Source organism: Anopheles arabiensis, chromosome 3 (genome assembly GCF_016920715.1).
Source record: "Anopheles arabiensis isolate DONGOLA chromosome 3, AaraD3, whole genome shotgun sequence".
Classification (NCBI taxonomy): domain Eukaryota; kingdom Metazoa; phylum Arthropoda; class Insecta; order Diptera; family Culicidae; genus Anopheles; species Anopheles arabiensis.
Window position 1 is genome coordinate 7,911,115 of NC_053518.1, and position 26,580 is coordinate 7,937,694.

A 26,580-nucleotide genomic window follows, 5' to 3' on the forward strand; every position below is an offset into this window, starting at 1 on the left:
ATTCGCTTATCTCTTATTAGTTGACCTCGAAATAAAAAAAAACCCGATCATATTCAGTGTGTATTAAACCGTCCATTGAAATGCGATTTGCTTCAAATAATTCCACCCGATTGCATAACGCGCCAGACGAAAACAAAACCATCAATGCCATCAAATAATACGCAATCGCTACCGAAACCCATAAGCAAATGTTTGCGATAATAGCTTGGAACCTGTGCGTTCACAGTTTACGGAGTGGGACGGCGAAGAAATTGTACGGCATTTGTGAGACAGTGGCAACGGAAGCGAAGAGAGCGAGAAAGCGAGAAACATAATCGATCGCTACCACCCTGCAATATGCGCGTCCGAGGGCGTCACGATTTGCCTATCGGAACACGGACACGGAACATCAACGGCCCCGTTTCCCAGCGGCGCGCGATCTCTTACCATCGGCACATCGGTGTGTACCCCACGCGTATATGGCGCGTGCTGCTGCTGCTGCTAACGCATTGACTCAACCGAACCTACTACTACTACTCACACACATGCTCCCGTTTTTTCCCACTCTCCATGCGTATGTGTGTGTGTGTGACTGTTTGCTTCCTGAGGTTTGCCTTCGATCGATCGCGTACCTCGATCACGATCCAAAAAGTGATAAACTGTCAACTTTCACTCTCATTTTTCCCATCCCGCGCACAGAAACGGCCTTCCGCTTGAAGGGAAGGTGTATGTGTGTGTGTGTTTGCTTGCTTGCTCTGCTTTGGCGTACGCCGGAGCAGAAGCGATGGGGGTGGGGTAGTGAGGTAGGGTGGAAAGTTCGGAAGTCACGTTTTCCGAAGTGGGTGGGAGGTTTATTGAAGGTGGTTTGCGGTCAACCCTTTCCGTGGGGTTCGGTGGCCGAACGAAGCGCCATCAATATCGACATTGTGCGGGGTGGGTAATTTGAATCGAATTTAGTTCGTCCTCCGATGGGAGTGAAAATATTGTTCAATGTGCACTGTTTGCAAGACGAAAGGCCTCAACCGTGTGGGGTTTTATTGTGTGGTGGGATTTTGTTTTCCATTTTGCCATTGAAGTTGTCCATTTCGTACATAATTGCAAAAATAAGATATTTTTTACCTTTTAGTGTAAAGAAAATGAAGGATTTATTACGTATTTGAAGATACTATTACCTTTCAAGATCATTATTGCATCGAAAACGAAAGACTTCAACAAAACAAGAGACGAACTTTCTTTCATCCAGAAACGCCTCAAAGTGTGCAATATCGCAGCACACCCAATGCAAGCATACCGGTAGGCGTTTTCCTAAGCGTTTTGTTTTGTTTGCTGGAAGCGTTTCTTTACATACAACAGTACTCTAATCAAAGATTTAATTCTGCTTTTCCCCTTCCGAAAATCAAATACCAATTTTCCTCTCCCTAAAAATAACACTTTGCTGCTTGCAGTAGATTTGTCGTACCTTGTCGTAGAAATATTTATTTCATTTCGCAATGTATTCATTTATAGTTTGTTTGTTTTTTTTACAGTGTGTGTTTGTGTTTGAATAATATTAATTTCACTAGCTAGCTACGCCTTCTCCAGCTCTAGACTACAACGCTCTTAGGCTAATTTACTGCATTTACCGTCCATCTACCCCCGCCGCTCAACAAGATACTAGATTACGTGCTAGTGATAATTATTATACTTGAACTTGTAGTTATAGGTTTTATGTTGGTAGTTTACCAGAAACTAGTAAAATTTGTTTGTTTGTTTCCTTTATTTTATTTTTCAGAATAAAAAATGCTTCCTTCTTCCCTTCTTGTCCACATTTCTCCATTCTCAGCAGCGCTGAAAATCGTCTAATGTGCTAGGACTATGCTGCAGCTGAATGGTCCCTCCAAGTTAACGGTAGCTTCCATCATCAACCAACAGGACTGCAATGCTCCCCTGCCAATCCATTCTCTCTCTCCAAAGAGAGACTGTACTATTAAGATTAAGATATGACTGCTGATTTCACGTACGATTCGTTCCTAAATTTTATCTTATATCTATGAAATTCGCTTCTGCTCTTCTTCACCATTTATTGAGGAGCTGCTGCTGCTGCTGCTGCTAAAGACTGTTGTGAGGGAGCTTTCCACTCACAGCTGTGCGAGCGATAATGGCCGCCGGGATGGGCTGGTTTTGCGTTTGTAGGTGAAAAGATAGAGGATCCGACGGTATTATAAATAGCATGACAGTTAATAAATACGTACTTGCTAGTGCCTAAACACAACAGTCTGTCTTACGTGTGTTTGTGTGTGTGTGTGCGCGTGTTTGTAAACTAAAACCGGCGTGGTATGGCTTGCAGAGAAACAGAGCGCAGGGGAATGCCATTTTTTAATGCCATTCTACATCCCTCGCCCCTCTTCATCCCTCGTCAATTCTTTATCGCGCATTATCACATACCGGCTGCTCTACGGGGCTCTCTACCCCCCTCTACGACGACGACGACGCTCAAACACCTTTATCACCGCCACCGAGAGGTAACGATGCGGCGTCCTATTTTTTGTTTGTATCTACAGTAGTATCTCCTTGTACCTATCCGCACTATATATCAATGGGGATCGCAAAAACCGGATCCGCTGTTGCATGCCACCACGAGCATTAACTAAATGAAACGAGTAATGGAGGAATGTCCTGTGTACGGTGCGAACAATAAATAATTTGCACATCGGATTTGCTCGGCTGTCAATAAACGTAAGGATTTTGAATCAATCAATCAAACGACTGTACATGAACCTTCCCATGAATGCCTAATGCCGATGATGAGACCTTGAGAAAGCCTCCGTATTACGCTAGTTTTTGTTTGTTTGTTTGTTTGTCCCATTTTCTTCTGTTCTTCTGAGGTGGTTCGAACCTGATCATTGCCATTTTTGAGGAAATCTTCAACATGATGGCACGTCTGCAGATAACCAAGATGATATCCTACACCACACCACATTGCTCTGCTTGCTTAACATTTCCGAGGACTGTGTCACTGTGCTTAAAAAGGGGAAAGGGGGCTTGTTAAAACTGGCACCAGAGGGGTTTGCTTTTGCTATTGTTTCCACCGGTACGGGGGAAATTCAAACACTGGTCAACGTGGGCGCTTGCACACCGCCCGCTGTCACGTCCTGCTCGCTGGACTCAAGCTGCTGCACCTTCTTGGGGATGGCCTCCTCGGCGGTGGCATTGTTTTCGTCCTCATCGTACTTCAAACTCTCCACATCGTTCTTTGGATTGTGCTTGACACTATCCGACTGACCGTCGGTGGCGTTCGTCGCCGCGGGCGAATCGATATCGAGAATAGCATTGGCGGCCGATTCCACTGCCCCCGCCGAAGTTGATTCCTTTGCTTTACCTTCCGGCTCGTCGTCCTCTTCCGACCGGTCTTCGGCCTTTGACGTCTTGGCCGAGGTGGCCGGAGAGGTTGGATGCTCGGAACCGCTGCCCTCGCTGCCAGCGTCTACGTACTCTTCCGAGCCCATCTTTAGCACCTGGAAATCGCTTGGCTCATTGCCACCACCGCTTGCATCCTGATCGAGATCTTCCTCGGAAGAGCTGTTGCTGCTGCTGCCGCCGCTCGTACCATTCATTCGCTCCCACTCGGGAATTAGTAGTGGTTCGCCCGGTGAACGTAGCTGCGGTTGGGGATCTTCTTTCAACCACGATGGGGAGTTGGACGTTTCTTCCTGGCTCGAAGCTTCCGAGGTGGTCGTCGATTCCGCACTACCCACTGGAAGACCCGTGGTCGAGGACATGTTGTGCTTCAAGTTCAGCACATCGGACAGAATCTTTTCCTGCTTCGGTGCGGCTGCGTGATGCTCCATTTCCATCTCCATTGCCGGTTGATCCAGCTGCGGAAGGCTAAAATCTTCCGGAATGGGCTGGAACCCAGGATGGATGAGCTCGTGTTCGTTGTCTTCGATGTAGGTTTCGCGCGGTGGGGCCAACTCATCCGCTACCGGGACGGGGTGACGCGGCACGTACGTACTGCCAGCGGTTGAGGACTCTTCAGAGCCCGTGCCTAGCGTTGGGCCATGCTCCTCCGACGATGTGCTCGGTCCTTCGGTGTAAAAATGCGTATCGTAAATCATCTCATCGCCCGAAGCTTCGGAGCTCAAGGAAACGGGCAGATCGGACATGGTGGTGCTGCCTTCCTCGGTGCTACTGTACGATGCACTGGAGCTAGCAACGGGTCCACTTGTCGTGTGATCTTCCTCCTGTCGAATCTTTGCCGGTTCTTGCGAGTCGCCCATGTGAAGAAACTCTTCCTTGCTCACCGACAGTGGTTCACCGCGCTGTGTGTCGTTCCGTTCCGCCGAAACTGCGGCATCTTCCGGTCCCTCGGTGTAGAGTTGCGTCTCGAAGATCTCCTCCGAAGAACCGCCACCCTGCTCGGTAGATCCGGAATGGTAAACCGTTTCGTACGCAGCACTAGAATCCGCCTGCGTGGAGAGTGTCTCCTGTTCCACTTCGGCCGAATGATGAAGCTTCAGCTTCTTCGATGACTCACGACCACTCTCGACGGCTGCCGGAAGGCTACGCTCGGTATACATCTCCTGATCGTACACGCTGTCGTCCTCTCCTCGCTGTAGACCTTCCACTTCCTCCACCTGAATCACGGTGATGGGTTTCGGTTGATTGTGGTCCACAATCACGAGCTTATCGCCAATCTGAACCACGGCTGGGAGTGCATTGTCCTGCTTCGATGGCTTCATATTGCTCTCCGATACGACCTCTTCATCGTGGGCCGAAGGTCCACTGGTGGAGGGAGCCAAAGAGGGTGCTTGGGTCGTGGTGCTGACGGACACAGAGCTTGAAGACGACCAGGTGGATGAGTCGGAAAATTCCTTCACGTCCATCCATTCGTCCGACTCGGATAAGGTCGATGACACCGTACCGATCGTGGAAGCTTCGCTCGATTCCAGACGGTTTTCCGCCGAGGTAGTTTTGAGCGATTCCTCACTCGCGCTAGAGTCCTTCCGCTGCTCACCGCTATTCACCTCCGAGCGCATACCGTCAGCATCGGTGTGGCGTACAATCTTTGTCCCATTCTCGCCATCATCGTCCGGTACGTGAACGTCCAAGTGTTCAAGATTGACGAGCTCCTCGCTTTGGGGTGAAGATGAGGCGGCAGTTGTTTCGCGACTAGCCAACAATTGTTGCTGTTGCTGCTGTTGCTGTTGTTGCTGCTGTTGCTGCTGCTCTTCCGCACTAGGACGATTGTCGGTCAGACGAATCTCTTCCGCTTTGGTGATTTCTTTGATCTTGATACCGAGCGGATTATCGTTAGGCATTGACGGTGTAACGGTGGACGGTGGTGGCGTTGTTGGCGCTGTCGTCGTTGGCTGTTGCTTTTGAAGTCCGGATCCTGTCAGGTCCTCGGCCTCGGCAGCATAGTTTCCCTTCACTTCGTTCGTTTCCTCGTCGTGTCGTTCGTTGTGTGCGGTATCCTTTGCGTTCGAGTCTGTGATTTTGAAGTTTTCTGAAGTTGGAGGACCAGGAACAAAACAATACATTCAATTAATTATGATATCAAACGAAGTGTTGGAAAGGCCAGCAGACCGTGACCGGTAGAATGCGTGACAACCTACCTAGTGGGGGACAGTTGTCGTACTCTGGACAGCATCGTCCGGGGATGTACTTCGGATCACAGTCGTTGCGTTTGTAGCAGCTCACTTCACTGCAAGTAATTTCACCTCCTGAAAAGTTAAAAAAAAAGCCGAGCTCATTAGACACATTCCAGGTGTGTGACAGCAGTAAGAGTATAATTTAATTATACATTCGACTGCATTCGACCCTACCTTGGCAGTAGCAGGCACGGCAAGGCGTGTTCGGATCAAAGACTTTCTCACCGTTCGCGTACGTTTTGCCGTCGCGTTGACACTCTGCAGAATGGAGAAAATAGAGAGAGAGAGAGAGGGAGAGAATGCAATGAAACAATCATAATCCACCGCAGTGCAAATATGGTTCATCTTGATATCGCAGCACAAAGGGACGACCTTTCGGTGACATCGGCTTCGAAACACTTACCACACTGGTAGTCGGGGCAGCATTCGCCCGTCTTCTGTATCGCACGGCAACCGTGCTTCTTCTCGCACGCTATCGCCGATCGCTCAATGTAGGAACCATCGTACAGGCACATGTCACTTGCCGTTGCTGTGTCGCGCGCATTGCGTTGGATCGGTCAGTCGGCCACACCAGATAGCAGCGGTAGAGTTGCCGGAGCGGAGAGAAAGCAATGGCAATGGGGCAAAGAAAGATAGAGTTGGAAAGGAATTTTAATGAAAGTTTTCACTTTTATTAAACCAAATTCGGGTGGAGGAGGAGACTTACCGTTGCTGGCGGTGCTGCTAGGCATCTCGGCCGGGACGGTTTCTGGTGCCGCTGGGGATGCGGCCGAGTTTTCGACATAAATCTCGCGGATCATGCGTCGCGATCGGATCACAGGTCCTGGAGATGGAGAAAAAGAAGAACCGGGAAAAATGGAACATGATAAGAAAAGTTGACTGTTGTACAGGTAATTGGAAACGTTGGTGTTGGAGTTTCTCATGCGGTAGAGGCTGCATAGATCTTCCCATTTTTCATTCGTGTCCAGACATATGACGTCCAAGTCAATCCTGTAACACCACACTTACTGACTGATGAGACTTGTCGATTTTAGTGAATTAGCAAGATTGTTCTATCCCAGACAGATAGCTGTGTACTACAACTTTTTTATTTACACTCTGGTTGATATCTCTCAACACAATCTAGTCATAGTCACGCATCTTTCTCACCTTTCTCATCACTTGTTTGGTGAACTCCCAACCCTTACGACGCCGCTCTCATCAAGCAACCCTGCCTTACTGGAGGGGGAGAAATGTATACTACTCCCACCTTCATCGTTATCTAGGTAGCTATTGTGATAAAGCTTCACCCATTCAGCTACATTAATTGACAGCAGCACGCACCAACTGTGGGTGTTTAATGCACAATTCGTTTGCGCTTGCTATAGCAACAGCTGCCGAACGTTGTCTTCCTGCTGAATGATCTTCGGCCGGGGTTCGATCATGCGGGCATCGTGTGCTCCAGGGCAGGAGCAAAAAATTAATCACATTGTGCTAATGTCTCAACTTCCGCGAAGAAGATTTCGTTCTAAAATTGGCAAATGACTCCATCAATCCAGTCAACTGGAATGTGTGTGTCTGTATGACTCGGGAGTTGATGAATCGTACCGGTGAGACAGGGACTCCGAGAAGATCCGGCTACCAGAACATCAGAATTGCCAAGCGAAGGAAGTTATGCCGGGGCTTTGTTGATTGGTACTCGGGCATCTGCTCGGGTGAGACCTATAATTTTCCCTAATCACAATTACCGACGATCGTCGGTGGTCATGACGGTTTGTGTTGTCATTGGTTAGAAAGAAGAGTGAAATAGAAAAAAAAACACACACACAACCTCCCCGGGAAGTTTAGCAGACATAGCCGAGCGATGAGATCATCCTTTAAGGGAAACGGTAGCACTCGGGAGATGAATATCTGCACAGTCACTAAATGAGTCCCGAGAGTCGCTCACACGCGTACGGTGTAATGTGTAGTGTAAATTAAAGCCATCTTTGCATCGCCCCGTACACTAGGAAACCATTTCCTCCTGCGGCAGGATGCTGGAGCTAGGTTCTGATTGAAATAATTCCTTCCAATCGGAAATCCAATCGACATCATTTTGCAAGCTCATTGGCGCGCTCACACGCTTTAGAACCATTGCATACCACAATTACCGGCATATTGTGGACGTACCCGTCCGCGCAGCACCGCAAAATCCGTTAATAGCCCGCACCGGCGTCGTGGAGGTAGAAAAACATCCGCCAGCCAAACAAATAGACCCATGGTTGAAACGACGCTCATTCGCACATAAGCGTGTTATTCTCGCCTTTTTGTTGCACCGCGATGATGGTGCTGCTGCGAATGTTGCACACAGTGTGACCATGAAGAAACGGCCCCGCAAACAATATGTGCCGGGGTGAACGATGACAAATAGTACGGGGAGGGTTTGAACATATGGCGCAGACATACATTCAAGTTCGAAATGCACAAACAGAGCATTACATTAAAGGTGCAAACGCACGCAGCCAGGGCAACAGAAAAAAGGGGCCATGCACACAAGCCAACCAGCGGTCAGCGGGGACCGCAGATAGGGTTTGAGACCCTTTTTGTTTGAGAGAAATTGATTTTCTTCAACACCTTTGTTGTGGGCAGAGAAGTGGCAGAAAACTCATTAATCAGAGATCACTTTCGACAATGCCGTGCCGTGCACGGGCCGCACGGCTGCATTTGCACAACGTCCCACTGCTGCCCAAGTGACAAAGATACATCGTTTACCTTTGACCATTGATGGTGGTGGTGGTGATGGTGGTGGAAAGGTTTACTTTAAACACCAACCGAGTTTAAATGTTTGAGGAGACGTCAACGATGCATTTGAGAAGGATTGGAAGGAAATCACATCAAAAACTCACCGCCGGGAAGAGGAATGCATCTCTCCCAATACTCGGAGTTGGTGGAGTTTAGATTTAAAGGAAATAGAAACCTAAAAACCGTACAGCTCAAACCACCCTGAACGTTCCCCGTTAGGCCCGTGTATTCTATTCTCGTAACATAGGACCTAAACCAAAACACAGGCAAAGGTTACGGCGATAAACAAGTGCTGGAAATTGCATAGCAATTAGCCTCCTTGTCCGGAAGGGTACCGTTTATCCAACACCTGACATTGACCTCCAGAGATTGTGCTTCGTAGAACTCAACCTGGACCTTAGAACTGCTCAACTTTCCATCCCCAGTGTCGATGAGTTTATTTTCAAACGAAACGGAAACAAGACACCTGGCCCGTCCTACCTCCCTGTCTGCCTACTTCTTCCCGCCAGTCACAAACCAAACCAAACGCCACATCCGGACGTCATCGTCCTCTGATGGGCGGTTAGAGATAGAAACGTAGAAATTTGCATAATTTGCATTCCTCTTTCCCCAACACGGTAGGCAAGGAAAGCCAGTGTGTGTGTGTGTGTTTTTTTTTTTCGCCTGCCTGCTACTTCCTATACCAAGGTTACCAGGCCACCGTCCTGGGCCCTACCTCATGGGATGGGCCCTCTTCTTGGGGCCGCCGGGGAGTCTTGGGTGGCAATAAAAATGCAACAAGAAACGGCCACCAGCCCGCATCGGTGGTCCTCCGTATGCTTTGTTGGGGAAGGTTCAGGTTTCAGCAATGGTCAGCTGTTGTTGCGGCGTTACCGCTGTTTGTGGGTGCAGTTCGTGGTGCTGAGGTGGCAGGAACTTCATTCATACAGTGCGCTGGGTGGGTCTCAGCACTGTACTCATTACTTGGCGAAATTTGAGAAAGTCACCTCCAATTCCTGTGGAGCAACGAGTAGACGAGTCCATCAGTTTTAGTGTCCGTTTTCACGGCAATTGAAAAGCAATGAACTTGATCAACTCGACGGCACTTTGCGTGTGCCGTGCAAAAGAAAGGTTACGTAAAGCTGGCCAATAAACTGATGATGCAATATAGGGATGTTCGGACATCATGAGGAATAATCATTGCCATAATTTGACTGACAAGTAAAACTATTATCATTTTCGTGTCGTTGAGGACACAACCTCCAAGACGAAGCACGATGGCTTATCCTAAAACTTGAATGTATTGGAGCATTGGTGAGCGGATGATGCAAGGGAATTAACGTGCGTTAATGTCATTTTCAACAAACAACCGGTATTTCCAAGCAAGATTTGACCAAGTTGACACTCGCCATACATCCTTGGTCAGCTGGTGCGATACAGATGGGAATATCCGCAAGGAAATTTTCAGATTTAGCTTCAGATCCACACGACAATATCGATTCATCCATGGCACGTGCGTCCTTAAGGAGTGTGATGCTACCGTCCCATTCCGTAGACTACATTACCACCCATCAACTCAACGTCCTCCAGAATTTCCAAACCTAGATATTGCTATGCGCGGGAGCGAAATTAAATGATTCAATTTAACGCTACCGAGTACTGGCTGCCGGAAGTCATTCCCGCCGGTGACCTTTACCTCTCAGCGCCTGGCCCCTGGTGTGTGGCCCGTACAGTGCAAAACCGAACCTTGGGTGCGGTGGTGTGCTGGCCGTTCGGCGCAGTTCGTATCAGGTCGTGACAATGTTTCAAATTTGGTGACCCATCATCATCTACCACCATCGGGGTCCGGCCGGTCATTATCATCACGGCAGACGACGGCAGCGCGGTTTGAATGACGGTGGCGGCGTTGGATGTGCCTTGCAAGCGTAATTAGCAAACACATTCACACACACACACGCTGGTGAGCCCTTCCCTTCGGTTGTGTGGTGAAGGCTATTCGTCCAGGAAATTGGGTAGGTACAGGAGGGTGTGGGATATGATACATCCTTACTGTTCGCACATGTTTGTAGTGTCGGGGAAGGCTTCAAGAAAAAAAGGCACCCAACATGAACCTTTTGCTGTTTGTAGTGCCGCTGCGGCGTCGTTGGTTTGTCTGGTTCAAGGTCACACCGGACGAAGGTATTCGTACCATATGCTAGCACAAACAAACTGTAGTTCTAGCACCACAAACACTCTTCATCTGCTCAGAAGTCACCGAGAGTTCTGCCCGTGTAGTGCAAGCCCGAAGACACCACACTACCGCCGTTGGGCCATTTCTACGAAAAGGCTTAATAAAAATGCCACCGCCTCCGGTACCACGGTACCCCGGGCTTTCAAGGATGACGCATTCCTAATGGGGGCCCATCCGGTCGTCCGCACGCCGCAGAGTGCTCGCGGAGTGTAGTTAATTGCATTCAAATTAAGCATAATTCATCCGCGCGCAAGTTATGGCTGATGCAAAGCGCAGGATATAAATTATTCTGCAAATGCCCTGGCGATGGCGATACAGTGTACTGTGCAGTGACGCAGAAGCAGGAAATCAATAACGAATGTGATGAAACGCACAATTTCATTAGCCTCTGAGGGTCGCTAGAAAGAACATGGATGGAGAGTGCTTTGGGTGCCATTAAAGGTTTGATTGTAGCTAGCTTCATTGGAATTATACAATGCTAGTCCTCCAAAAAAACTGTTGTTAAAGCTATCTCCAAACTCCTATCTAAGTAATATCAATGTTTTGAGGAAATGAGGCAATTGTTGCTATTCACTCTCTCCATTAATTTCAGCTCATGTACCTAACACCAGAGTTAGCAACGTTGTAATCCAATTTCCGATATCTCGACGACCTTTTAGCGAAATTTGCAACCACACACACACACACCCAATTAAGTTGTTTACTGCACCGACAGTGAAAAGACTCAGTGCTCTCTCGCCACGTGCACGTGCACAAGCACAATTGCGCCCAGCCAATGCACTGTCTGCTTAGAAGCACCACCTCCATCAATACATCCTGAGAACTAGCTTCCCCTCGCGGGAAAGCGCTACTCGCATTTCTAATTTTCTATTCAAAATCGCACATGGTTGGTGCCCGCCCGCAAGGTGTCGGACGCGCGAAACCATCGGCTGTACGCTGTACACATTGCGTGACGGGTTGGGTTGGGATTGCAATTACTCACCTGTCTGTACGACGGACGCTGTGAGAAGCAATAGACACATCGTTACGCCGCCCAGTGCCCAGCGAGCTGGCGGCGGTGCGGTCATCGTGCGGTGGTGGTGGTGGCGTCGGTCAGCGGTGGTTAGCTTATCTGTCGGGCCCATCTTCGTGTCTCGTCGGTCGGCCCGTCGAATCCGGTGTGTCCGGTGCTGGAAGCTAGAGAGGGAAGAAACAGGATGGAAAGCCAAAGTTTAGATGTGGAACTGCGATACACTAATGCTGTCAGCGCGAACAGGCAGCGCCTGTGAACGCCTCAATTGCGGATCGGCGTATCAGGCGCGCGGTCAGCTGCGATCACATAAAATAGAATTTCGTTCGGAAATAGATCACGAAAGTGAAAGAGCACCGAGTGTAGCTGCAATTAGTGGGTGGGTGGGGAGCGTTTTTTTGTTGTTGTGTTGTGAGTAGTTGTTAGTTAGTTTGTATGAAGAACAGCAAACAAACGGGGAATGAAACAACCGCTGCCCGGTTCGCGTGAACGTGTTGGTGAACTTGAACGGCCGAACCCTTCGGGAGCGAACCTTCCTGCCACCAAACAGCTGGTGAAAGCTTCATGATACAGCAGGTCCAGGTAAAGCAGGCAAAGGAGGAGGACTGAACTGCAAACAAAAAAAACTCCAAGCACGACTCATAGTCATCTAGCAAACTCTTGTTACAGTCGTGACAGAGGAGTTTGCATTTGCACCCCTTGCTCCGCCATGCCCTCGCCGCGACTCGCCAGAGCCGTAGCCTTCGTTCTCGACGACCTAGGGGAGTGGTCAGAACCGGTGCAAAAGGCAAAACCCGAAAGGATTGTGCCCGTGCGCCATTTAAACTCTTTAAGCGAGAGACGTGTAATGACGCTGCTGTGCTTTGCGACAACCCCTCGCGCCAGGTTAGAACGCGTGACGCATACGATCCAAAGGTCAAGAGAATTTATTGTCCACTGTTGATGGTGGGGAGTGGGGACCGTTTTGGCAAGTTTAGCATTTTCCCTTCCACCGTTAGGGCTGGTGCCGTTAGTGGTGGGTCGTCGCAGTGGAACGGCCCGTGCCTGGGTGCGGTCAGTCGTCGGTCGTCCCGCGGGATACGTACGTGTCATCGATGCCGGGCTAGCTCGACCGAGCAGTTTTACGAGCTAGCTCATTGACCGCATGCACGGACCGGGCTGAAACGTGACAGTGGATGGTTTATTATGTCACAATGGGGTAACTTCATCGAAACCAGGGGCATTCAGGTGAACAGACGGCGTTACTACGGAGGTGAACAGATACCATTTTTTGGGGGGGAAGTTGTCGGGTTGAATGAAATTAGTTCTGTGCCGCTTGCTGAACAGATGTTCAACCTGCTGTGAGGTGAAAAGGTGAACGAAGGTGCCAAACAGAACTAGGTTAGAAGTGAGCAAACGCCACCGGCCATGTGGTTAGGGGAAGGGGTTGAGGGGTTTGCTTTCAATTTCATGAAAACTTTCGTTTTTCTGCATATAATTTACACGACACATTTGTCATTTATTTCAGTTGACGCGGTTTTGTGCAGAGCATTCTTGGTGGAAGGTGGTTGAACTTGAAATGATGCGGTGTGGGATGGTGATCCACCTTTTCCCGCTTGACTTTTGCGCTTCATTGTGGTTGTATGTGGTTTGGAAAGTGAATGAGGATCAATTGATGGAGCAATGTACCACATCTATCACACATTTTAGTGTTCGTATCGGCAAGCTCTAGCAAACAAACAAAAAAAAACAGGGTCGCTTAGGAGCAACCTACTGACTGAGAATTATCAACAAAACAGCAACATAAAAAGTGAAAATCTAGGTCACCCTGTACGAGGGCATGTTTTGCTACGCGGGGAAAGAAGTGCCAGTAGAGGGGTTAGGAAATGATGATGCTCTATTTCAAACGGGGTAAAGAAGGGGAGTTTTTGTAGAACTGAAATCTAATCGCCGCACACGGTGTGCACCTACGACTATCCAAAAAACAAGTGGCAGTATCAACAACAAAGTAAAGCAATGGCGGCCTACAGAGACACACAGCGGAAAGAGGAGCGTGCGCATGTTTCACGATAGAAAAGCTCACCATGGTGAAGATACAAACACTCCCAGTTAAAACAACAACAAAAAAACTGCATAACCCACCACACCACGACATCTACACATTGAAACTAGGCGCAATGGAAGTCGGTGCAGCCGACAGGAAGGTAGCCGAAAAGGATGTGTGGCTTACTGCTGTAGTGGCGCTACCAGCGCCTCAAAGGCACACGCCAACTAGCTGCGCGATACGCAGCAGCTTCGAAACAGTGGCCCCCCGTGGCGTGGAGTAGCGCAAAAGCTTCACTTTTAGCGTGACCTGACGAGCAGCGACCGAACGAACACGCCCCATTCCGAGCACCCCGAGCACCCCGAGGTAATATGGTGGCATGGTGTCATGGAGCTGAAATAAATCATACTGTTAGACATTTAGATATTGGAACGAAAACAAAACTACGAAACCGAAGCGCGAAGAAAACAACATCGCACACCGTACATAACTGCGTGAGAGGCTTCACTAATACACACAGACACACACGCCTGGATTGTGTAAACGGCAGCAAAGTATAAACAAACAATGTGTGAGCTAACAAACAAAAAATGTGAAAAATTGAAACACCCAAACAAGAGAAAAACAAAAGTACCACAAACGGCAGCAACAAAAACAGAAAACTGCAAGCACTCCCCCGACGAGCACTAGCAGGCAGAGTGGCAAAGCAAAGTGGCTGCACAAAACGAAAGCCAACGTCAATGGGCGTGGAATGCAGAAGTGGAAGTAGGGGCGCATTAATTACGACCAAATCGTAACTAATCGTAACCCCCAAAAATAGACCACTTTGGTCTGAACTTGGCATTTAGCACGGAGGACCTTCCGGCCACCAAGTTCGTTGTATGTGGTTCCTTTAGTGCGCCCTCTTGCGTCGTTGCGTTGATGTACTGCGCTAATCGATCGTACAGCATAGCAAAGTTTGGTTTGGTTGTTTGCTCAATAATGCTTTGGGAATCAGCTTTTTTGGAGATCGATACATCATACTTTAGAAGATTAATCTATGCGCTTGATATCTAGAACTAGATAACGAACCACAATTGATTGGAACCACATTAACAGGAATAGTACACGCTACTCTACCAGCAACGCGCTACAAAGCAGAATATAGAGAAGGAAGGAATGATATGGCACAGCGAGGGCAAAATTCGCAAGCGGAAGTACATGTACAGCCACCACAAACACTGCCCCGCCAAACTAACGGAACAATCTCCAAATTCAGAGACCCAGCAACTACGCCGTTGCATTCCACCACCATACGACCGTCGAAAGCGTACCGCGCAACCAGGGCTCTACCGCGGGGTCTGTTGTACATCGCGAATTGGCGACTGTTCGGGTCGTACAGTGAGCATTGTTCGGTTGTGGGTTGGGCTGGGGAAGGAGAAACGGCCGTGCCGTGTATCGGAGAGTGGTAACAATAATGCGGCTTCAACATCCGTCACCGGGCGGCGACTAGGCGAAGCCCGGCAATAGAGTATCGGTAGCACCGGCACCGGCAACCAGGGTGCTGCAAGGTCAATGCTATAAATGCCCCCCTCGCACACAAGACACAAGATATATGTGTGCACCGGAGCTCTAGGCGAGCATATGTCCCTACTGCTGCCACATACACACACACGAGTAGTGTACGCGCTTCTTCTACGCTGCGCAGCCCAGCGAAATCGCGACCCGGCGATCAGACCGGGTAGATCGCATGCGGCCATTCACGCATTGCGGTTGGTAGTCACGTACATCACCACACATACCACTTGGAAGCTTACAGTCTTCGATACTTGGTCCTCGGCGTTAGCCTTCGACACTGACCACCGTTTATTTGCTACAGAGAGATAGAGAGAGAGAGCTAGTGGATGAGTGTGTATGTGTTGTATGTGGATGTTTGTAGGGGTATTGTGAGTTGCATTTCCTTCCGATAGCTACAACTATCTAAGGAGTTTCTCTCCAACGGAGCCCATTGCTGTACATTGAAAACTTCAATGTTGGTTAGGATTTTCACAAGAAAGATTACTATTGAGAATCCTTCGGAAAAAGACCAAGACCTCCAAACCATAAAGACACATCGAACGATCGGTCAAGTAACGTGACGTGGAGTTAGCTGGTTGGTGTCCACACCAATTCCATGCTGCCAAGCTCACGTGCTTCGATACGTCCTCCCTCATGTCTAGGGAACTTCTTCCATTCCATACACCACCTCACCAACAAACCACCAGTCACAACACAATCAGTAGGTCTGTCTATCGTATTTTCTTAAGTAGAAAATAGCCTCACTAACTACTGCACCAGACATTTGGCCGCATGAGCTTTTTACGAGCACGATTCACGGCTCATTCATTCCCGCATTCATTCATATTTAAGCAGGTACTACTAATACGGCGTGTGCACGTAGGCACAAATTTGTTATGATGTTTTATGACAACAGCTCTCACACACACATACACACACACACACACACACACACACACACACACACACATCATGCTATAATGAATGGTCGGAGGACCTGATCTTGGAATTGCTCCGAATGAAGTTGATTCCATCAAAAGTATTCCTTCAACTATCTGCAACACTTTGGTGGAACTCGCCAACGTCACCCCCTCCATGCGAAGGCACCCTCTGCGTTGTTGATAACTTGCGCCGGTCTATTAGCTTCTGCCACACGCCCAGCTCCGTCAACAATTCGGCCAAATGGCCGATGCATAATTCATGTGAGTGCAGTTCGTGAACCATGGTCGAGTTTTCATCCACACGACACACACAACACACACACACTCAGAGCAGCTGAGCCGGGGACCTTCTTGATCGTGTTTGCTTGCTGCACCGTGTAACCATCGGCGTCTCACGTTTGCACGAGATTATTATGCGCGGTTAGGTAAACGGATGTGCTATGTCAAAACCGAAACCTGACTGACTGTAATCTCAATTTATGAACAGCGGGACACACTTTTCACTGGCGGATGGATGATACTGCTACGGTAATTGATTGGGCTATAGAATGTCGTTCTCAACGTCATACATGGAGGGTTCATCAATTTTTGGAGGAATCATGAGGCGAGAAGAAGAACAACAAAAAACCCAAAAAAAAACCCCGTGACATTTATAGTTGATGTGAGGCTATTAGTTATTTCATGGCTCGTCAACCGATTAATAAATAACGGGTGAGCAATGATGGACGCGAGTCGGGCACAGTTAAGCAACAATTCTATTAGCAGTGGCTACGGTTCTGAAACAATTCAATTAGGCCGCTTGACGATAGCTTCGTGTCTGTCTAGCTCCAAAAATAGAACCTGTATTACTGATTGCTCTTTGAACACGTCAATGGATAAACGATGCATGGAAGCACCTTTGTAAGGCATCTATTTTGTCTTTTTGTTTTTTATGCGTTTCGAAGCTATATCCATGCAAATTGAACGATGTTCTGAAAATGATGCCGTGCTGAATTAATTGCACTTATTCTTGTTCCAGCCGGCATGAAATGAGTTCGGCTGTGAGACAATGTACAAGTCATAGCAACTGGTAAAACCGATACATAAAACCTAAGAGGACAACGTGTACAAACATAACCAGCATCGCCGGCAGTGGTACCGTGAAATCGTGAGTTTATTCAATTGGGGTACAGGTTTTTTCGAGAATGAGTAATTAGCTTCCCTCTAACTGTACGCGATAGAGTGAGGAAACGCATGTGTGTAGTCTGCTGTAGCAAAACAGAACCGCGAAGTAGACGATCGAAAAAACCTTGTACATGACAGCGTGTACACTTCCTTTTCCACACGCTTGTCATTTATCATTGTAATAATGATTTTAAGGGAAAGGTAATCAAAAATGATTAAAGTTATTGATTTTCAACAAGGCAAGACTTGCTCCAAGCAGGCAGACATTACCTTACCAAGCTCCCAAATTAAATAATCATCTTCAGCGGATTACTAATTCATTTGTGATTGATCGGTATGCGATCGTGTAGCGTGAGTCAAGCATCTGTATTCATCGTACCGTACCATTGGCGTGTGTGTTACCACAAGCGTGAAAAATGTCCAACTCCCAAGCAACAAGCAAACCGTACGAGAAGACCCAAACTGAAGTGTAACCGAAAGCTCCGAGCCGGATCGCATGGAGTGAAAAATTTCGGTACAGCCCATGTTGGTGTTTTTCTTTTCCTTCATCTCCGATGCACCAACGCGCCACCCAACACCCCAAATGGCACAAAATATGGCCACATTACGCAATATGCGTGACTTGTACCGAGGAGAGACAGAGAGAGAAAGAGAGAGAGAGAGAGAGAGAGAGAGAGAGAGAGAGAGAGAGTATTGTTGAACAGTTACCATTGCTGCGCTTCCTCCGGCAAAAAGTAGGAAGAAAAAAGCACCCGACAGTGGGGTCGGCAGTGGCAGCGGGACGTTATTTCGAGAGGAAATTGTTGCGAATTCGTTTCCACCGCGGTCCGGTGCAGTCAGGTTGGCTGTTGGGCGTGCGAAGGAAGGAGTACAAAAAAAAGGTGGTCAACGAAAGACGAAGCGAACCACGTTGCCGGTGTCATTGGCATTGCGATACACAACACGATGCGTTGGCAAAGGAATTCATCGATGTCGGTGACGTCAGGTGAAGAAGAAGGCCAGTTAGTCCACGTCCAGTAAGCAACACGGGCGAAGCAGACCGGAATGAACCTCCAAATCGGAACACCGGAACGATGACGTCGTGGTGGACGAATTCATCTCGTACGATCGGACACACGAGCGTTCGATCGAGTTCATGCCCAGATAAACGGGGACGCGCAAGCCTTTTTTTTGTTTCCTCTAAAGATCTGATGCGACCTGATCTTGGCTTGATCGCAAAGGGAGGGGGGCTGTACCTTTGTGGGGTGTGCAAGGGATCGAGCAGAGGAGGTCGATCTTCAGCGTAGAACCAGTTTCGGCGGTCAAAGAATGTGCCGTTCACGCACATGTTGTTATTCAGGGCAGAGGCATGTGACATCGCTGGCATCCAGTGACGTTTCGATCGAGATGTCGTTGGACTGATGCGCCTTTTTAGAATGTCCTGTTTTTGTGTTGGTTTGGATGTTGTTTCGTAATATTGAGGTAGAGTTAGTTAACTGTTATAATCATCTTTGTACCAACAGTACTCATCAGGTTCCATTAATCTGGACATTGGGAAGACTGCTATGTTCTAAAAAATCAACCACGAAAACAATGTTTGAGTGTTCAATTTTTTGTTGTTTTCCGTTTAACATGATAACATCAACACACCCTTACTTTGGCCACCGGCGTATAAGAAGATCGCGCTGGAATGCTGGGCAGAAAGAGAGAGACCAAAAAACTTATCTCAACGCGTAGCGGGTGAGACCAGAGACACACACGAAAAAGGGAACATGAGAAGAAAAAAAGGTAATGGAACTGAACGTTCAAAACAAGCCACATGACGCACCCGCGATCAAGCTACCTGAGACGATCCCGAGAGTCGGGACAGGTCGGTGCACGAGGGCCCGGGGATGAGCGTGTATCGAAGAATAAAGACAGATAATGAGACTAACGCTACTGGAATTAGAATCTCGTGTTGGCAGCAGCAGCGCAGAATCTCCTCGCTGCCATTCGTCTGCCATTGCCACTTCAGTTCATTGCCAAGATCAAGATCGATGCGCGCGTAGACACTGTCCCCCCGTGCGCCAGCGTGTTTGTAGCGTGCGGAGAGCAGGAGACGAGACCGAGCAGAAGATGACGAACGGAACTTAGCGATCCGTACTACAGCGACGGCGCAGTAAAACATGCATCTGCCTTCCAAGCACACCGGTGATCGTTAAGGCAAATTATGTGTTGTTAGATCACGTCTTCTGACATTCGCCCTCGTGTAAGGGCAGGCGGCCCGGCTGGACAGTGGTGAGCCTCGCTGGACACACGTACCACCGCCACCACCATCCGCGATCGGGGGAATCGGGTATGAAAAAACAAACAAGCGCTGAAAAGATACGGGCAAAACAGCACACGTCCGTTTTTCCGCTTTGTACTGCCTTTTGGAGGATGACTTTGCGAAGGTATTTGGTTCGGAAGATGGCTCCCTGCGCAGCGGGAATTATTCGAATTCCTTACGAATGATTCAGTTGGTTGGTCGGTCCCAGGTACTATGAACCTTTTCGTAGTTCTGAGTGTGTTTTTTTACATACAGCTTTTACAGCTTTACAACCACGGTGTGGGTGTTTGCAGTACATGATATGTCCAGGCCTAACGGAGACTTCTTGATCCGCAAATGAAGATTTTCGAGAGCAGAACGCTCTCGAGCTCCTACTTGAAGGGTGCAGCAAATCGGCTCGTAAACCAATCACAAAACTGCGACCGTGCCAAAAGAGGAAGTCAAGCTGCAGTATAATGAACGTCAATTTGTAATTGTCTTACACGTGGAGCTGGTGCGCGCGCAGAGAAGGAACTTTTCAGTTACAGGGTGCTCACGATCACCTTCAAAATTCCATTACCTCGAAACAATCGCAGGGTACTGTTGCGCACGGTGTGGATTGCAATTAAAATTTGATTCCGAGCCGTACCGTACTTCCAATTATCCGGCCGCTTGAATACTCCCATTTTTCTAACACGCTGCCCTATCTCTGCGGCTGAGCGACTCGCCGCACGTGAAGGCACCTCGCGTCAACAGTGTTGCCAAGTGCTCAATAGAAGTTGAGCTAGGAATGGGTTTGGACGTTACATTTACATCCGAATTGCTGCACATGAGACGTGCTGCCTTCATCTGGACCTTGCCAAATCACACACCCGTACATAGTCCACCTTCTTGGGGCGGGCAACAGGCTGAATATCTGTCACAATCTGTACAGTGGGCCGTCGTTAGTAGTCTGTCCGCGAAATTCGCACATCACACACACACACACGCACATACACGATCGGATCTACATAATTCATCATTCTTATCTACCCCCGGACACGTACCAGGGGCTGGAACTCCTCCACTAAAACAAAGCCCCACTGAACAGCATAAAGAAGGCTGCGCTTAACCACAAAGTGGGGGGACAAAAACACGGTAGAAAGAAAATCAAACCAAATGCATTGCCTCGATTTCGCTGCACCGAAGGCATCTGGAAGTGGCGACACGACCGGCGACCCAGGCGACGAATCTATTTCTCGAGCCCCATCGCGTGCCGTGAGTGGACACATAAATCACGGACGTCGCCACAGAAACATTTGCGGCGCTTGCGATTGGGGAGGACATTGAGCGTTGCGTGATTTGTGTAAGGTTGTGTGTGCTGCCCGTGTTGTCCGTCCGCCTAGCCACCTATGCTGTCAGTCTGATTTAGTTGCAGCGTTCAGGCGTGAGCTGAAGATGGACGCTCGCGCGCAATTCCAAAGGCCATCTGAGAACCTTGCTATTGAGACCTTTATGCTAGGATGTGGCGTACAAGCGCGTAACATAATAGTGGTACGCGATTGGACGGGATGCTAAAAATAGAAGCTAATTTATCTGTTCCTTTCTCCGCCCACCAGTGCATCGCATTGTGGTGCATCATGCTAGGGTGGAATAATTAAAGATGAATCCCTTTCAATATGATTGCACTCTCATCCCAGCCGCGAGTGGGCTCTCGCGGAATAGATAGTGGAAGGGAACGCATTACATCCCGCACCACCATCCTCCCGATCCCCAAGACACTGATGGCAACGACCGGACAGTGTCGGCGGGATATTCCTAGCGCAAGAATAGCGGGAATGCCGATGAACGATGCTTGCCGCGTGTGGTCCAAAATAATCACCCCTGAGCCCGACGAGCCCAGCTGGAGCTGGGCGCACGTGAGGTGCGAAAGAAGGGCGAAACGAGCCCTTGTTGGCTGGTGCAACTATTCACGCCCGGTCCTTGCCCGTGCGCAAGATCAGGCTCTCGGCGGGATGAACGCGCAGCTATGTGATGTAATGCAGCTGACCACTGGCCGCACAAGGGGTGGTGCGCAGAGGTGGCATAAAATGTAGCGTACACCTTCGGCTCGACATTAACATCATTATCATCTTGAGCAGAATCCAGCCCAGCTGTAGCGGTAGAATGCGAGTCAGGGTCGTGCTGGAGCGCGTACATAAAGAACTCGTTCGCGATGCTGTAACTGCTCCCCCCTCAGTGCCTAGATGGTACACGGGCGATAGCCTTGTTCGGTATGAAAGGGGAAATGCTTGGCTTGGCGAAACAGAATCACACTCATGCACGGGGTTTGGAAGAGGACACAGGACGCTCCCTCAAACCACCTCCCCCAGGACTCTCTACTGCCACGGCAGAAAGCTTCTTCAAACCCGGCAATTATCACATAGTACAGGAATCAATGAACTTTCCAGGCGAGAACTTCCCCACTCGCAAACTGCACCTCTCGTGTACCCGAGCCTGGATCGATCGGACCCTGTCGAACGAGGCTCGCCAAGGGTCCGCACGATGGCATGCCCCGTTGTGGTTGGGACTGCAGCGGCTTGGTTGTAAACACGGTGCCCATCTTTCCAAAAGGGGGCGTTCTTTGGGCTGCATCTGCTGCCACCCTATCCGACGGGCACGAAGACAAGACGGAAAGAGATGGTAAATGAGGGGGGGGGGGCAAGAAAAAAACGGGAATGGACGAGAATTATGGAGCGCAGTAGTTATTGCGCTGGATGAGAAGAGCCTAGGCCCGTGCACGTTCCGATCTTGATCTCTCTTACATAAATCGCGATCGCAAAGTTATGCACACACGCACAGAGCATTCCCCCCAGCATTTGTCGAGCTCGATGGCGGTTAGAGTACGGGGGGGGGATCGGGACGACTGATTGCCGTAATAAGCGGTACTGCTGGTCAGCCAGCGCTGGCCCTCGGGAAGATGATGCAATAAAAGGATACTGAACTTGAACTTGACGCTTGACGCGGACGGGGACAGTGCTGGGATGTTTGTGGGGGGGTTGCTGCATGTGCATTCCTGTGTGGGGCGTACACTCGGTAGCGGAGAGTGGTCTGCCATCCACCGTTCATGGGGTGCTCACGTAGCAGCCGGTCGATATTTTTACGACATTTGATGCAACTTCAGTGCAACGAGCACATCTCTTCATTGCTGTTATTATGAGGAGTTGTGCGGTAATAGTGGGAATTCTGTGGAATTACAGTGGATTACGAGTAAGTCGGTTGTTTCAAAAGTTTGAAATCAGTAATCAGTGGGCAGCTTTAAATTAAGAAAACATCGTATCGTTCGCTTTCTATCTCTGGCAATGTTTTAAGCTGATTGCTCACGTTCTGTATTGTATGGCACGAGACGACTTCGCTTCGAACAAAAGCTGAATGGAAAATCGAATTCATTGATTTTCCCATTCGGTCATTCAGATTGGTCCCCAGCGACCGAGAACAAAGTGCAAAAAAACACAATCACTCTGGATTATCCGCTCGCCACCGATGCTCTCGAGACAGATGACGTCTCGGAAAGCAGATATGAAATGGAATCGAGCGATGCACAAAGAAAGCAAAGGCACACAGAAAAAAACCCTCCTCCGTAGCGTAATAACGTCGCTTCTGAGTCATACAGAGTGAACCTGCAGCAGCAGGGAAAAAACGATGAAAACTCCAATGAACTAGAGGAGAGAAAATTGCTGTGCGAATTTCTGTCCAACCATCGCCACACGACCACACAAACTAAGGTAAAAATGGACAACGCATCACACCAACACATCGAAACCGAGAGGGAGGGAGGGTAGCACATTGATGGCTGCAGTTGGAAAATAATGAAACGAGCAAGACCAAGACCACCCAGCCAAAAAAGGTACAAACACCAGCAGCAACAAAATAGATCGCAAGCGCAACCCAACAACAACAAAAAAAACATAAACCCGTTAATGATTCAATAAATGATAAATTCGCGCGCACTCCGGAGGGCTCCCCACACGGAAGGGGCGGGTGGGGTGGGAGGATGATGGAATGTTGCAGAGAGGCGGTGGAATGTCTCGCGTTGCCGGTGGCTTATGATGGTGATATTGCGAGTCGATTGTTGTGTAGTTATGTAAAGGAAGAAAAAACTTTACCCAATGCCTTAGCCCGATGCTCCTTCCCGGTGCCTTCACGGGCCGAACCACGGGCCCGATTTGCCAGTTAGCCGGAGCATTTGCCTTTTGTTTTAGCGTTTAAGTGAAATGAGCTAAAAGAAGCGAAAAAGGGTAAAAAGAATTGTTTGCCGAAAATATTCAAACCGCACCGAGCATTGGTCGTATCTGCCGGGTGGGAAAGGTGTATTAAGTCATCTCGATCGCTTAATGAAAAATTGTGCCGAATTGTGCCGGAAAAGGTCGAGAAAAGCCGGACCAGGTAAACGGTTTTGATGCGATAAGAGTTTGATTGGAACAGCAATGATGAAAAGATGTTCGCCTGGTAACAGTTTTGAGCTTCAGAGTGTTAAACATCTAACAACGAAATAAACGTTTAATAATTAAGTTTAGTTTCAATATAACATCGAAATGACACCCAACAAAACCTGGCCCATTCGAGGTACTCATCAAATATTAACAAATAAAAAACATAATGCAATTAATCAGAGACATGGACAGCGACATCGCGTGTTTCGCTGCCATAAAATATGTCCTCAACAGAGAAGCAAGCAAAACAACGCCAATGCGACCATATTTCCCCTATTTTTATAAGAAGCACTGATCATGATCGCCGGACTCCTGATTAGATTAGGCTCATAATTTGGCAAACAACGTTCTACAAAAATAAAAAAAATAGAACGATACCATAAAATCCCGATGAACCTTCGTCGCTTATCGATTGAGCTGAGGCCGAGCCATCGACTTCGAGCCATTTATAATTCAATTCCAAACCCTGTCAATTGCGATGTCCATGACACGTAAAGAGCAAAAGCCCAAAGCCTCCCGCCTCTGCCAGTTACCTTTTCCTGCGCCTAATCGCCCCTCCCAACTACCAAAACGGCCGAATGTCGGTCGGGTAATTGAAAATGGAGCATGCAACGGAATGGTTGGAAATTTCTTCTCCCCCTTCAGACCCGCTCAAACTGCATTGGAGTGGATGCGCGGATCGCACCAAAAGCGTCCTAATTTTCCAGCCTATCAAGAAGTACACACCTGAAGAAGCTAAGCGATAGTGGTGCTTCGGGCTTTGCTCAATTTCAATCTATTTTCGATTTCATAGGGTTCTGTTGTTAATAAAGAAAGGCCCAAAGCAGACCTGTTCCACACCGGCAATGCTTAGAATGAAGGCGAAACCGGGACACTGCATCCAAGTTAACCGCCGTCTCAGCTCTTGCACACTAAAGCGGAGGCACCCCTGAGACTGAGGCTCGAACCGTTGCGATAGGCCCTTACACTCCTCGCTGCACACACTCCCGGTTGTGTTGTTAGTTGGTTAATACATTTGCCCCCCTTTTTGTTGTTGTTGTTGTTGGTGAGTTGCTACTGAGCCGCAGCACATTCCGTACACGCAGCGGCAGCGGTGGGAGGGAAAAACTTCCTTCGCATAGCAACCCACACCGACGGGGTTGTCTCCGAGTAGCCGGGCCCCTGCCCCGGTTTGTTTTATCGATAAAATATTTAAAATCAAGCATAGTTTTGCGCTAGTTTTTCCACCGTAGCGCCCCGTTAACTTCTCACTGTCTTTCGTAATGTTCAGCATTCCCAACGGAAAGGGGGGAAGGAAGAATTTTCACAATACAAAAAAAGGACGAGCCACTCACCTTGGGATTTTTCACCGGCGTCGATCCGTGGGAAGGACTTCTTCCTTTGCGTTTGGTTCAGCAAATTTCCACCAAACGGCCAAACTATTCGCCCGCGCACAAAACAAACAATAAACTTCCCTTTCTCCTCGGTGCGTGTGTGTCCTCAGTGTCCTCCAAAGCAAAAAAAAATTGGAACGAAATGTCAAAGTGTTTGCAAGATTTTTCGGTGCACACAGCCTGCTTCGGTTTAACACTGACTTGCAGCAAAGAAAGCAATAAAAAAGAAAGAAAACAACCACACACACACACACGTGAGCACGTCAAAGCTTCGGTTGCTTCGGTTTTTTTTCGCACTATTCACACCGTTTCGCTACCGTTTTAATTCAAATTAATTCAAACCAAAAGCGGCAAAAGGTTTGGGCAAACTCCCGCGCTCCCTTCATACACACCCTCGCACCTCTGTGTGCTTCCCCTTCCCTTGGTTTCCCTCTTTACTGCACACACACACAACACTTCACGTTCACGCGAGGGTACACCGCGTTTTCACTAATTTCCCTTTCAACAATTGAAGAAAGAAAGAAAAAAGTGTGCACACACACACACACGGACACACCTGTGCACTATTGCTCTTGCGGATGGGGAGGTTTTTTTTGCTTTCTTCTCTCTAATCGCCCTGCAAGCGAGGGGGCGGGGGGCTCTCCTTCTCTAATGGTGTGCGCGCCCGCCGTTTCGAGCGTCGTGCGTGGGGGAAAGCTTGCACTTTTCTGTAGGCAACTGCTGTTGCCTGTTTGAGAGGCCGTTTTGTTTTCCTCTCTATCTTATCCCTCCTGCACTCCTGTATCACAAACACACCAACACCGAGCCCGAAAATTCGCAACGATTGCACGGTGCCCGCAAATCGGATAGGAATTCGCCGTTTCTCGTTACGCGCTGCCGACACTACAAATTGAAAGAAATCGGGAGGAGATCGCACGGGTTAAACGCTTCGCCGCGAAGGGGAGGGTGACACTTGGCAGGTTAATGCGTTTGCGTTCAAATTTTTTGCAGCAAAAGCAACTGTGGGTTTGTTATCTACGTACAACAAGATCTTTCCGATGTGATCTGTCTCTCGGGCGATGTCTTCACTTCCGTTTTATAATTTTTGTTTTGGTGAACCGTACCCGATCGTCCGTAGCACTGCACTGAGGCGATGGAGTATGTGTAGGGGCGAGAATATCGAAAGACAAGACCCAAAACCGAACAATCAATTCCGTTCACGCGCGCGAAGAGGCACGACTGCGTTCGACTCTGCGGCTT

At 48.7% G+C, this 26,580-nt stretch overlaps 1 protein-coding gene across 1 annotated transcript; it reads right to left on the minus strand.

The window, feature by feature from the left end:
- Positions 1–1,424: 1,424 nt before the first annotated feature.
- On the minus strand, positions 1,425–26,580 carry LOC120901765 (probable basic-leucine zipper transcription factor D). Its single transcript, XM_040309997.1, has 7 exons — positions 25,303–26,580; positions 11,561–11,754; positions 6,316–6,432; positions 6,013–6,138; positions 5,784–5,867; positions 5,574–5,681; positions 1,425–5,464 (listed from the first exon to the last, which is right to left on the minus strand). Exons 2-7 carry the CDS (start codon positions 11,700–11,702, stop codon positions 3,063–3,065), a joined length of 2,979 nt encoding a protein of 992 aa, XP_040165931.1. The 5' UTR covers positions 11,703–11,754; positions 25,303–26,580; the 3' UTR covers positions 1,425–3,062.

Excerpts from the sequence above, each read along its gene's own strand:
- LOC120901765 (XM_040309997.1), bottom strand. The coding sequence starts at position 11,702 with ATGGGCCCGACAGATAAGCTAACCACCGCTGACCGACGCCACCACCAC. Across the intron at positions 6,433-11,560 it reads AGCGTCCGTCGTACAGACAG|GACCTGTGATCCGATCGCGA; the intron begins GTGAGTAATTGC and ends CTCCATCTCCAG. Across the intron at positions 6,139-6,315 it reads TAGCAGCACCGCCAGCAACG|CAACGGCAAGTGACATGTGC; the intron begins GTAAGTCTCCTC and ends CGCGCGACACAG.